The sequence below is a fragment of the Tubulanus polymorphus genome, chromosome 1, assembly GCF_964204645.1.
Source record: "Tubulanus polymorphus chromosome 1, tnTubPoly1.2, whole genome shotgun sequence".
In the NCBI taxonomy this organism is placed as follows: Eukaryota; Metazoa; Nemertea; class Palaeonemertea; order Tubulaniformes; family Tubulanidae; genus Tubulanus; species Tubulanus polymorphus.
The window spans coordinates 14,668,018-14,681,991 of NC_134025.1; the positions used below are offsets into that span (position 1 = coordinate 14,668,018).

The 13,974-nt window shown below is 38.3% G+C and overlaps 1 protein-coding gene across 1 annotated transcript in view; it reads right to left on the reverse strand.

Annotated features, from left to right (window-relative positions):
* Positions 1 to 12,226: 12,226 nt before the first annotated feature.
* Positions 12,227 to 13,974, reverse strand: part of LOC141900300 (uncharacterized) — a 231,621-nt gene continuing 229,873 nt past the window's right edge. The window contains exons 18-21 of the mRNA XM_074787124.1: positions 13,274 to 13,433; positions 13,051 to 13,176; positions 12,618 to 12,681; positions 12,227 to 12,499 (exon numbers count right to left, since the gene is read on the reverse strand). Of these exons, the coding sequence (XP_074643225.1) occupies positions 12,360 to 12,499; positions 12,618 to 12,681; positions 13,051 to 13,176; positions 13,274 to 13,433 (490 nt within the window). The 3' untranslated portion in view covers positions 12,227 to 12,359. The remainder of the gene's footprint in view (positions 12,500 to 12,617; positions 12,682 to 13,050; positions 13,177 to 13,273; positions 13,434 to 13,974) is intronic.

Here is a 13,974-nt window from a genome sequence, read left to right on the forward strand (position 1 = left end):
GTGATGAGTGGTGTCTCGTACTCTCGTACTCTGATCTGAAAGCCCACTTTTCCAATTACTTTGGTTTTATCGCCCACGACAATTCATTACTTTGGTTTTATCTCCAGCGACAATTCATTATTTTGGTTTTGTCACCCGCAACAATTTTTCTTTTGGTTTTGTTGCCCGCGACAATTCAATATTTTGGTTTTATCGCCTGCAATAATTCATTATTTTGGTTTTATCGCCCGCGACAATTCAATATTTTGTTTTTGTCGCCCGCGACAATTCATTATTTTGGTTTTATCGCCCGCGACAATTCATTATTTTGGTTTTGTCGCACGTGACAATTCAATATTTTGTTTTGTCGCCCGAGACAATTCATTATTTTGGTTTTATCGCCCGCGACTATTCAATATTTTTGTTTTATCGCGCGCGACAATTCATTAGTTTGGTTTTATCGCCCGCGACAATTCATTAGTTTGGTTTTATCACCCGCGACAATTCATTAGTTTGGTTTTGTCGCCCGCGACAATTCTTTTTCAGTCCACTTGGGACTTTAGTCCCAGCGGGCTTATTGCGTTCACTTTTCGTCCGTCTGTCCGTCCATAGACGGAATCCAGTTATTTTGGGAAGTTTTGAAGACGCTTCAAGGTAATGTCTTGATATTTGGTTTATACATGTATCTACCCTAGACACATCGTCAGCCCAAAAACTGGCCCTGTCAGATTCAAGATGGCCGACTGGCAGCCATTGTTTCTTTGCCAAAATCAGCACTTTTTAAACATTTTCGAAATTTTCGTGGGAAATTCTGATGACGCTTCGATCAATTACCTTGATCTTTCGTTTATATTTGAATCTACCAAAGGCCCATCAGCATATGAAAATTGGGTCGATCTGACTCAACATGGCCGTCCTATGACCTTTTTAGTGCCCAAAAACGTCAATTTTGGCCAGAATTCTAGGTCCTGTAGCTTCCTACTGGTTTGCCATTTCTCATTGCAATTGCTGATGGGTATTCTTTAGAGAGGGATGTTTTATACCTGGGACAGGTATTTTTGATCAGCCAATTATGACGCAATTGGCGGCCATCTTGGTGTCATCAGTACTCATTCGTAGGTGGGAAAAAGTTTTTCCACATTAAATTGATACCTAAGCATATTGTGTTACTATATTCAATTGGAAAGTTGTAGCCCATAACGTGTTCTATGATTTTAGTGAGTTTCAAGGTCATTGGTTTTTGTATGTGGCCATCAGTGGGCGTTGAATAATACAATAACTTAGTATTGCTATATTATATTTGTACCAAGGCATATTTTGTTACCATGATCGATTGCAAAGTTGTTGTTCATGACATCGTCTATGATTGTGGTGAGTTTTTAAGGACATTAGTTATTCCATAAAGTCACCAGGGGGCGTTGAATAGTAGAAAAGCTTAGTTTTTCCTTATTAGATTGGTACCTAGGCATAGTTTGTTACCATGATCCATTGTAAAGTTGTAGTTCATGACATCGTCTATGATTGTGGTGAGTTTTTGAATAGTAGAATGGCTAAGTATTTCCTTATTAGATTGGTACCTAGGCATATTTTGTTACTATGATCAATTGCAAAGTTGTATGTCATGACATGTACTACGATTGTGGTGAGTTTTAAGGGCATTGGGTTTTGCATATGGTCACCAGGGGGCATTGAATAGTAGAATAACCGCGACAATTCATTATTGTGGTTTTATCGCCCGTGACAATTCATTATCTTTGTTTTGTCGCCAGTGACAATTCAATATTTTGGTTTTGTCACCAGCGACAATTCATAATTTTGGTTTTATTGCCCGTGGTTTTGTCGTTATTAGTTATTCCATATGGTCACCAGGGGCATTGAAAAGTAGAATAACTTAGTATTTCCTTATTATATTGGTGCCTAGGCATATTTTGTTAACATGATCAATTGCAAAGTTGTAGTTCATCACATGTTCTATGATTGTGGCGAGTTTCAAGGTCATTGGTTTTGTATATGGTCACCAGGGGGCGTTGAATTGTAGAATAACTTAGTATTTCCATATTAAATTGGTAACGAGGCATATTTTGTTATCACAATCAATTACAAAATCGTAGCAAATGACGTGTTCTATGATTGTGGTGAGTTTCAAGGTCATTGGTTTTTGTATATGGTCACCAGAGGACGTTGAATATTGAAATGGTTAGATTGTTGAGCATTCGAAACCACTTCCCAAGTGGGCATGGTGTCTCTGGACCCCTAGTTTGTCAGAATGAAGAAAAGTTTTGGTTCAAACAAAACGCTTATTGTTCGATCAAACAGAATAGTTATCATTCCCACAAGATTTTCTTGTGGGAACATTAAAGTTTTTGGTCGAACGGCGTGTTAAGGTCGTTTCGGAAATTTACTCGGTGTGGTATATTTTGGATTACTGTGTATGTCATTTGTCAGGACATTAAACAGAAGACGACTTAGGATACTACCTTGCGTGACTCCACTAGTTAGACCGACTAATTCCCAGATGAGGCGTTCCGTTGATTTTGGCTACAAGTTTTCGTCAGAGATAACTGCTGAGCCATTTGAGTGCCCTATCATTGATAATGTTTCCTAATAGCTTGTTTAGTATTGGCTGATGTTGTGCCTTATCAAATGCTTTGTCGAAATCCACCGTTGAACAGGATTCTAAGACTGTGCAGAAAACCCGTTATCGCTGCTTTGCAGCTATATTTATTAGGGTTTTCTGTTACGTCACAGAAAACCCTATTGAGATTCGCGTGTTTCTTATTATTAGGGTTATCTGTTATTTCACAGAAAACCCTATTGATATCCGCGTGATTATTATTATTATTATTTTCTTCCACACTATTTTTACCAAAAGAACATAGGCTTTGTTACCTTACCGCTGTTTCACATACAATCCATATAATATCGTTCAGCTCACTGAGATCTACAAATAGCCCGCGTGTTTTTTCACGAATCATCGTTACAAATGCGCTGTCGGGCTGTAAACATCGAAAATTTAGCCCCATTCAATGGGGCGACATGTTTTTCGAGTCGTCATCCCGAAATCAACCCGCAGGCCGACTGTCACTTCGATTATCATTTCAAGTATAAATGAACTAATTTATTGCCGCAGTCTTCACATTCAGTCGCGGTCTTCAAACAGTGATTTTAACAAAAGCCCATTTTCCTCATCAAATCATATTACCGATACACTGGAAATTTACTACTTTAGATTTTAAAAGCACTGTCGAGCCGTAAACATCGACGAATCGACGTGTGTTACTACATCGACGTTCCGGGGATGAGCTGCGAGTTTCTCCTCATCATGAGAATCAAATCGAGTACAAATTAATTTATTACTACCAGTGATTTGGCTGCGGGTTTCAAGAAGTTAGTTTAACAATACCTATTTTTCTTTACCGAATTAACCGTGTATTTACTAAGATAAATCTTTAGTGTACCGGGGAATCGTAAGCCTAAACTAAACAGGCCGAAGAGATATGGCGGAGAAAAGCTGTAATGTCGACGAGGTATCAAAATAAAAGAATATATTACTTTATTCGGCCGCGGGCTTCAACCATTTATCAATACTCTATATTTCCTACAGAACATACCGATCATTGTCAAATGCACAAGGTATTTACTAAATACAAGTATATAACACACTCCTATCCGTATGCTGGACTCACACTTGACATTCGGAGTAAGCGTTCGCTGTGGGGGAAAGGAGATTGTTCGCTGTGTCGCTTGAAGTGTTTATCGAGATTTACGTGACCTTAAGGCTTTAGTATGGTGGCTGATAAGATAAAAAAACACGAATATGCAAATGAGGGCGACATTACGACAATTCATTTTTTTGGTTTTGTCACACGCAACAATTCAATATTTTGGTTTTATCGCCTGCGACAATTCATTATTTTGGTTTTATCGCTTGCGATTATTCATTATTTTGGTTTTATATTTTGTTTTTGTCGCCCGCGACAATTTTTTTTTTGGTTTTGTCGCCCGCGACAATTCAATATTTTGGTTTTATCGCCCGCGATAATTCATTATTTTGGTTTTATCTCCAGCGACAATTCATTATTTTGGTTTTATCGCCCGCGACAATTCAATATTTTGGTTTTGTCGCCCGCGATAATTCATTATTTTGGTTTTGTCGCCTGCGACAATTCATTATTTTGGTTTAGTCGCACGAGACAATTCATTATTTTGGTTTTATCGCCCGCAACAATTCATTATTTTGGTTTTGTCGCCCGCGACAATTCAATATTTTGGTTTTATATTTTGTTTTTGTCGCCCGCGACAATTTTTTTTTTTGGTTTTGTCGCCCGCGACAATTCAATATTTTGGTTTTATCGCCCGCGATAATTCATTATTTTGGTTTTATCGCCCCCGACAATTCATTTTTTTGGTTTTATCGCCCGCGACAATTCATTATTTTGGTTTTATCTCCAGCGACAATTCATTATTTTGGTTTTATCGCCCGCGACAATTCATTATTTTGGTTTTGTCGCCCGAGACAATGCATTATTTTGGTTTTATCGCCCGCGACAATTCAATATTTTGGTTTTGTCGCCCGCGAAAAATTCAATATTTTGGTTTTATCGCCTACGACAATTCATTACTTTGGTTTTATCGCCAGCGACAATTCATTGTTTTGGTTTTGTCGCCCGCGACAATTCATTATTTTGGTTTTATATTTTGTTTTTGTCGCCCACGACAATTTTTTTTTTGGTTTGTCGCCTGTGACAATTCATTATTTTGGTTTTATCGCCTGCGACAATTCAATATTTTGGTTTTATCGCCCGCGATAATTCATTATTTTGGATTTGTCGCCCGCGACAATTCATTATTTTGGTTTAGTCGCACGAGACAATTCATTATTTTGGTTTTATCGCCCGCAACAATTCATTATTTTGGTTTTGTCGCCCACGACAATTCATTACTTTGGTTTTATCGTCAGCGACAATTTATTATTTACAAAACCACAAACCACAAAACCAAAATAATGATTTGTCGCGGGCGATAAAACCGTCATAATGAATTGGTTTTGTCGCCCGCGACAATTCATTATGACGGTTCTATCGCCCGCGACAATTTATTATTTTGGTTTTGTCGCCCGCGACAATTCATTATGACGGTTTTATCGCCCGCGACAATTCATTATTTTGGTTTGGTCGCCCGCGACAATTCACCATTTTGGTTTTGTCGCCCGGGGCAATTAACCATTTTGGTTTTGTCGCCCGCGACAATTCAATATTTTGGTTTTGTAGCCGCGATAATTCATTATTTTGGTTTTATCGCCCGCGACAATTCATTATTTGGTTTTATTGCCCGCGACAAATCATTATTTTGGATTTATCGCCCGCGACAATTCATTATTTTGGTTTTATCGCCCGCGACAATTCATTATTTTGGTTTTGTCGCCCGAGAAAATTCAATATTTTGGTTTTATCGCCCGCGATAATTCATTAGTTTGGTTTTATCACCCGAGACCATTCATTATTTTGATTTTGTCGCCCGCGACGATTCAATATTTGGTTTTTGTTGCTCGAGACAATACATTATTTTGGTTTTATCGCCCGCGACAATTCAATATTTTTGTTTTATCGCCCGCGACAATTCATTAGTTTGGTTTTATCACCCGCGACAATTCATTGATTTGGTTTTGTCGCCCGTGACAATTCATTAGTTTGGTTTTGTCGCCCGCGAAAATTCAACATTTTGGTATAATTGCCCGCGAAAATTCATTATGACGGTTTTATCGCCCGCGACAATTCATTATTTTGGTTTTGTCGCCCGCGACAATTCATTATGACGGTTCTATCGCCCGCGACAATTCATTATTTTGGTTTTGTCGCCCGCGACAATTCATTATGACGGTTTTATCGCCCGCGACAATTCATTATTTTGGTTTGGTCGCCCGCGACAATTCACCATTTTGGTTTTGTCGCCCGGGACAATTAACCATTTTGGTTTTGTCGCCCGCGACAATTCAATATTTTGGTTTTGTAGCCGCGATAATTCATTATTTTGGTTTTATCGCCCGCGACAAATCATTATTTTGGATTTATCGCCCGCGACAATTCATTATTTTGGTTTTATCGCCCGCGACAATTCATTATTTTGGTTTTGTCGCCCGAGAAAATTCAATATTTTGGTTTTATCGCCCGCGATAATTCATTAGTTTGGTTTTATCACCCGAGACCATTCATTATTTTGATTTTGTCGCCCGCGACGATTCAATATTTGGTTTTTGTTGCTCGAGACAATACATTATTTTGGTTTTATCGCCCGCGACAATTCAATATTTTTGTTTTATCGCCCGCGACAATTCATTAGTTTGGTTTTATCACCCGCGACAATTCATTGATTTGGTTTTGTCGCCCGTGACAATTCATTAGTTTGGTTTTGTCGCCCGCGAAAATTCAACATTTTGGTATAATTGCCCGCGAAAATTCATTATGACGGTTTTATCGCCCGCGACAATTCATTATTTTGGTTTTGTCGCCCGCGACAATTCATTATGACGGTTCTATCGCCCGCGACAATTCATTATTTTGGTTTTGTCGCCCGCGACAATTCATTATGACGGTTTTATCGCCCGCGACAATTCATTATTTTGGTTTGGTCGCCCGCGACAATTCACCATTTTGGTTTTGTCGCCCGGGACAATTAACCATTTTGGTTTTGTCGCCCGCGACAATTCAATATTTTGGTTTTGTAGCCGCGATAATTCATTATTTTGGTTTTATCGCCCGCGACAAATCATTATTTTGGATTTATCGCCCGCGACAATTCATTATTTTGGTTTTATCGCCCGCGACAATTCATTATTTTGGTTTTGTCGCCCGAAACAATTCAATATTTTGGTTTTATCGCCCGCGATAATTCATCATTTTGCTTTTATCGCCCGCGACAATTCATTATTTTGGTTTTATCGCCCGCGACAATTCATTATTTTGGTTTTGTCGCCCGCGACAATTCATTATGACGGTTTTATCGCCCGCGACAATTCATTATTTTGGTTTTGTCGCCCGCGCCAATTCACCATTTTGGTTTTATCGCCCGCGCCAATTCACCATTTTGGTTTTGGCGCCCGCGACAATTCATTATTTTAGTTTTGTCGCCGCGACAATTTTTTTTTTTGGTTTTGTCGCCCGCGACAATTCATTAGGCGATTAAAACAAAATAATGAATTGTCGCTGACGATAAAACCAAAATAATGAATTGTCGCGGGCGATAAAACCAAAATAATGAATTGTCGCGGGCGATAAAACCAAAATAATGATTTGTCGCGGGCGATAAAACAAAAAAAGAAAATTGTCGCCGGCGACAAAAACAAAATATAAAACCAAAATAATGAATTGTCGCGGGCGACAAAACCAAAATAATGAATTGTCGCTGACGATAAAACCAAAATGTTGAATTTTTGTGGGCGACAAAACCAAAATATTGAATTGTCGCGGGCGACAAAACCAAAAAAAAAATTCTCGCGGCGACAAAACAAAAATGGTGAATTGTCGCGGGCGACAAAACCTAAAAAAAAAATTCTCGCGGCGACAAAACAAAAATGGTGAATTGTCGTGGGCGATAAAACCAAAATAATGAATAGTCGCGGGCGATAAAACCAAAATAATGAATTATCGCGGCTACAAAACCAAAATATTGAATTGTCGCGGGCGACAGAACCAAACTAATGAATTGTCGCGGGCGACAACACCAAAAAAAAAATTGTCGCGGCGACAATACAAAAATAATGAATTGTCGCGGGCGAAAAAACCAAAATGGTGAATTGGCGCGGGCGACAAAACCAAAATAATGATTTGTCGCGGGCGATAAAACAAAAAAAGAAAATTGTCCCTGGCGACAAAAACAAAATAAAAAACCAAAATAATGAATTGTCGCGGGCGATAAAACCAAAATAATGAATTGTCGCGGGCGATAAAACCAAAATAAGGAATTGTCGCAGGCGATAAAACCAAAATAATGAATTGTCGCGGGCGATAAAAACAAAATATTGAATTGTCGCGGGCGATAAAACCAAAATGATGATTTGTCGCGGGCGATAAAACCAAAATAATGAATTGTCGCGGGCGATAAAACCAAAATAGTGAATTATCGCGGCGACAAAACAAAAATGGTGAATTGTCGCGGGCGACAACACCAAAAAAAAAATTGTCGCGGCGACAATACAAAAATAATGAATTGTCGCGGGCGAAAAAACCAAAATGGTGAATTGGCGCGGGCGACAAAACCAAAATAATGATTTGTCGCGGGCGATAAAACAAAAAAAGAAAATTGTCCCTGGCGACAAAAACAAAATAAAAAACCAAAATATTGAATTGTCGCGGGCGATAAAACCAAAATAATGAATTGTCGTGGGCGATAAAACCAAAATAATGAATAGTCGCGGGCGATAAAACCAAAATAATGAATTATCGCGGCTACAAAACCAAAATATTGAATTGTCGCGGGCGACAGAACCAAACTAATGAATTGATGCGGGCGACAACACCAAAAAAAAAATTGTCGCGGCGACAATACAAAAATAATGAATTGTCGCGGGCGAAAAAACCAAAATGGTGAATTGGCGCGGGCGACAAAACCAAAATAATGATTTGTCGCGGGCGACAAAACCAAAATAATGAATTGTCGCTGACGATAAAACCAAAATGTTGAATTTTCGTGGGCGACAAAACCAAAATACTGAATTGTCGCGGGCGACAAAACCAAACTAATGAATTGTCAAGGGCGACAAAACCAAAATAATGAATTGTCGCGGGCGATAAAACCAAAATAATGAATTGTCGCGGGCGATAAAACCAAAATAATGAATTTTCGTGGGCGATAAAACCAAAATAATGAATAGTCGCGGGCGATAAAACCAAAATAATGAATTATCGCGGCTACAAAACCAAAATATTGAATTGTCGCGGGCGACAGAACCAAACTAATGAATTGTCGCGGGCGACAACACCAAAAAAAAAATTGTCGCGGCGACAATACAAAAACAATGAATTGTCGCGGGCGACAAAACCAAAATAATGATTTGTCGCGGGCGATAAAACAAAAAAAGAAAATTGTCCCTGGCGACAAAAACAAAATAAAAAACCAAAATAATGAATTGTCGCGGGCGATAAAACCAAAATAATGAATTGTCGCGGGCGATAAAAACAAAATATTGAATTGTCGCGGGCGATAAAACCAAAATGATGATTTGTCGCGGGCGATAAAACCAAAATAATGAATTGTCGCGGGCGATAAAACCAAAATAGTGAATTATCGCGGCGACAAAACAAAAAAGGTGAATTGTCGCGGGCGACAAAACCAAAATATTGAATTGTCGCGGGCGATTAAACCAAAATAATGAATTGTCTCGGGCGACAAAACCAAAATATTGAATTGTCGCGGGCGACAAAACCAAACTAATGAATTGTCACGGGCGACAAAACCAAAATAATGAATTGTCGCGGGCGATAAAACCAAACTAATGAATTGTCGCGGGCGACAAAACCAAAATAATGAATTGTCATGGGCGACAGAACCAAACTAATGAATTGTCGCGGGCGACAAAACCAAAATAATGAATTGTCATGGGCGACAGAACCAAACTAATGAATTGTCGCGGGCGACAACACCAAAAAAAAAATTTTCGCGGCGACAATACAAAAATAATGAATTGTCGCGGGCGATAAAACCAAAATAATTAATTGTCGCGGGCGATAAAACCAAAATAATGATTTGTCGCGGGCGATAAAACAAAAAACGAAAATTGTCGCGGCGACAAAACAAAAATAATGAATTGTCGCGGGCGATAAAACCAAAATGGTGAATTGTCGCGGGCGATAAAACCAAAATAATGATTTGTCGCGGGCGATAAAACAAAAAATGAAAATTGTCGCCGGCGACAAAAACAAAATATAAAACCAAAATAATGAATTGTCACGGGCGACAAAACCAAAATAATGAATTGTCGCTGACGATAAAACCAAAATGTTGAATTTTCGTGGGCGACAAAACCAAAATATTGAATTGTCGCGGGCGACAAAACCAAACTAATGAATTGTCACGGGCGACAAAACCAAAATAATGAATTGTCGCGGGCGACAAAACCAAAAAAAAAATTCTCGCGGCGACAAAACAAAAATGGTGAATTGTCGCGGGCGACAAAGCCAAAAAAAAAATTCTCGCGGCGACAAAACAAAAATGGTGAATTGTCGCGGGCGACAAAACCAAGATAATGAATTTGCGCGGGCGATAAAACCAAAATAATGATTTGTCGCGGGCGATAAAACCAAAATAATGAATTGTCGCTGGCGATAAAACCAAAATAACGAATTATCGCGGCTACAAAACCAAAATATTGAATTGTCGCGGGCGACAGAACCAAACTAATGAATTGTCGCGGGCGACTACACCAAAAAAAAAATTTTCGCGGCGACAATACAAAAATAATGAATTGTCGCGGGCGATAAAACCAAAATAATTAATTGTCGCGGGCGATAAAACCAAAATAATGATTTGTCGCGGGCGATAAAACAAAAAAAGAAAATTGTCGCCGGCGACAAAAACAAAATATAAAACCAAAATAATGAATTGTCGCGGGCGACAAAACCAAAATAATGAATTGTCGCTGACGATAAAACCAAAATGTTGAATTTTCGTGGGCAACAAAACCAAAATACTGAATTGTCGCGGGCGACAAAACCAAACTAATGAATTGTCAAGGGCGACAAAACCAAAATAATGAATTGTCGCGGGCGATAAAACCAAAATAATGAATTGTCGCGGGCGATAAAACCAAAATAATGAATTTTCGTGGGCGATAAAACCAAAATAATGAATAGTCGCGGGCGATAAAACCAAAATAATGAATTATCGCGGCTACAAAACCAAAATATTGAATTGTCGCGTGCGACAGAACCAAACTAATGAATTGTCGCGGGCGACAACACCAAAAAAAAAATTGTCGCGGCGACAATACAAAAACAATGAATTGTCGCGGGCGACAAAACCAAAATGGTGAATTGGCGCGGGCGACAAAACCAAAATAATGATTTGTCGCGGGCGATAAAACAAAAAAAGAAAATTGTCCCTGGCGACAAAAACAAAATAAAAAACCAAAATAATGAATTGTCGCGGGCGATAAAACCAAAATAATGAATTGTCGCGGGCGATAAAACCAAAATAATGAATTGTCGCGGGCGATAAAACCAAAATAATGAATTGTCGCGGGCGATAAAACCAAAATAATGAATTGTCGCGGGCGATAAAAACAAAATATTGAATTGTCGCGGGCGATAAAACCAAAATGATGATTTGTCGCGGGCGATAAAACCAAAATAATGAATTGTCGCGGGCGATAAAACCAAAATATTGAATTGTCTCAGGCGACAAAACCAAAATAATGAATTGTCGCGGGCGATAAAAACAAAATATTGAATTGTCGCGGGCGACAAAACCAAAGAAAAAAATTGCCATACAAACGAGAAAACATCCGATAGAATAACTTTTTGAACCATTAAATCAAAGATCTGTTGACGCTATGTTGTAGGGAAAAATCAAAACATTATTTTAAGCTGTGTAAGACGTTTTAAGTGAATGGAGTTTCAAATTGACGTAACTACGAAAATGAGAAGCGTCGGCGCTATTTTTACCTTACGACTTTCGATCCATTTAAAAACCTCCCTCCTTCCCTGTTGAGTTGAATTTCCTCCTTCTTATTCACCGTAACGAAACCTATACGTACCCCCAAAGAAATTCCGCTACTCAAGGGACCAAAAATCCATACTATCCAGGACCAGAATTCCATAGAGAGGTCAAGAGAAACAAATAGATTGAATGAGACTTCCTTAAGGTCGATTACAACACTGATTTATTCTGAACATACACTCACACAAATGATATCGAGATCACATTACATCACATCTCTTAAACACATCTCTTTAACAATTGGCTCAAATCTAGTAAAAAACCTGCACAGGAATTTTCAAAGGAGTTCTATGGAATCACAGAATACACAACACACATGAATAAAACTGCAATGTAGATAGAACCATAAATGCCAAATGATACATTTGCAAAAAAACATGTAATCAACTTATCATGCAAACTCTTCATCGCTAAATTCAAGTTTCACTACTATCAAATAGATGGCAGTTACAAGACCAGTTAAACCAAGGATCCAGCTTTGGTAAGAACATCCGTACAAGAAAAACCAATTTATTGGCAAGAGAAATACGACAAGCCTATCAGTAAGTGGATTTTTCTTCAGCCAAAACACCGAGAAAAGAACAACATATATTGGGAAAGTCGCAATTATAAGTATGAGCTCAAATACCCCATGTGCAACTCGCAAGCCATTGTGTGTATACCAGATATTATTCTTCAAAATGGTTGAAACTAATAGAGCAGATATAGATGTAATCATGATTGGGAGACCTTGATTCTGTTTGGTAAGACGTTGCATGGTGATTGAGTCCCTCATAAGAAGATAAAATGTGAGTGAAGATACAGCAACCTGAAAAAAATAAGGACAGATATAAGATGTATATCTTATAAAGAGCTAAGGATGAGGATGACGAATACTGGGCATTTGGGGAAAATCATTCGTATTAACGAAAATTGGTAATAGTTGCCCATTGATTCCAAGCTCGGCCTTATGTGCCCGGTTCGATGAAGGCATATATGTACACCACATATCTGAATAATGAAAATAAAGACATAAAACGAAATAACACCTTTTTTCAAAATTCATTCAATTGTTGATCCATTAAAATCTTTGGAACAATGTCTAATTATGTTATTGTTACACGCTGCATGAATAATGTCCGATAACAGGTAATCCACTTGATCAGCAATCATATTAACCGCATAGATTTATTAAGGAAATGAGGCATAGGGACCGAAAATTATCATCGTTTTAACAATTTTTTTCGTAACATCATTCGTACATACATACATACATACATACATACATATATATATATATATATATATATATAGGCATCTCGTAGCAACGAGGTTCTGTTGTTTTGACTTTTGGGTCTTTAGGAAATCGTTCTCACTTACCCAAGCATCCCAGGCCCCAATCGGACAAGCCAGACACAAAAATATAAACAGATGCAATGTGTAGAGATTTCCTATCAACGGTAATTTCGATGACTTGTATCCTCCTTTAACACTCAGATCCAAAGCCTAATTTGAGGAAAAAATGGTTGATGATGCTCATGAAATGAGAAATCATAATGAATTAAATATGTGTTGCTAAATTTAATGCAATTAGTCAACTTACTCTGTCGGTTAGTGAATGGACTTTTATAAGAATTGCTGGTAAACCGCACATAATAATCAATAATCTCAGCGCAGGTAAATGACAGAGTTCATGTGCGGATGTTATTGACCACAGGCCAGGCATCAGAATACATACACCAATTACAAACAGCGCACATGTCCTTTAAGAAAAATATCATAATTACAGTGTTGTTATTATCATGTATCGATGGAGATCTCCAAGGCAAGGAAAGGGTAGATGTATTTACATTTGGCAAACATATTATTCATTTAGTACATACGCACATAAGGGAGGGAGCGGAGGGGGAATTAAAGAGCACTCAAGGAGAGAGGGGGCAATATCTGTACAGTACAGACCACAATCTTTTTCTGAATACGCCAGAAGAGAGAAAAATTGAGTTGAATGTAACGAGGTGTTGGTTCAGCCTGCCATACATTAGAAATATTCACTAAATATCGATTCCAAAAGCCTCAAAACCCCCGAGGACTCATCACAATTGATAGGGAATGAATAAAACCAGTATCAATGACCAACCCCAGTATCCCTGTATAATAAACAAGATGTCCATAGACATACAGACTTGGTCGAGATAATCGGAAGTTCCAGTTTGGGAAAACCATGATGGTGCGGGGTCTTATAATAGTTGTATAGTTAACTATTCTACTATTCTACTTCCCTATTCTACTATCCTTACATTTCTT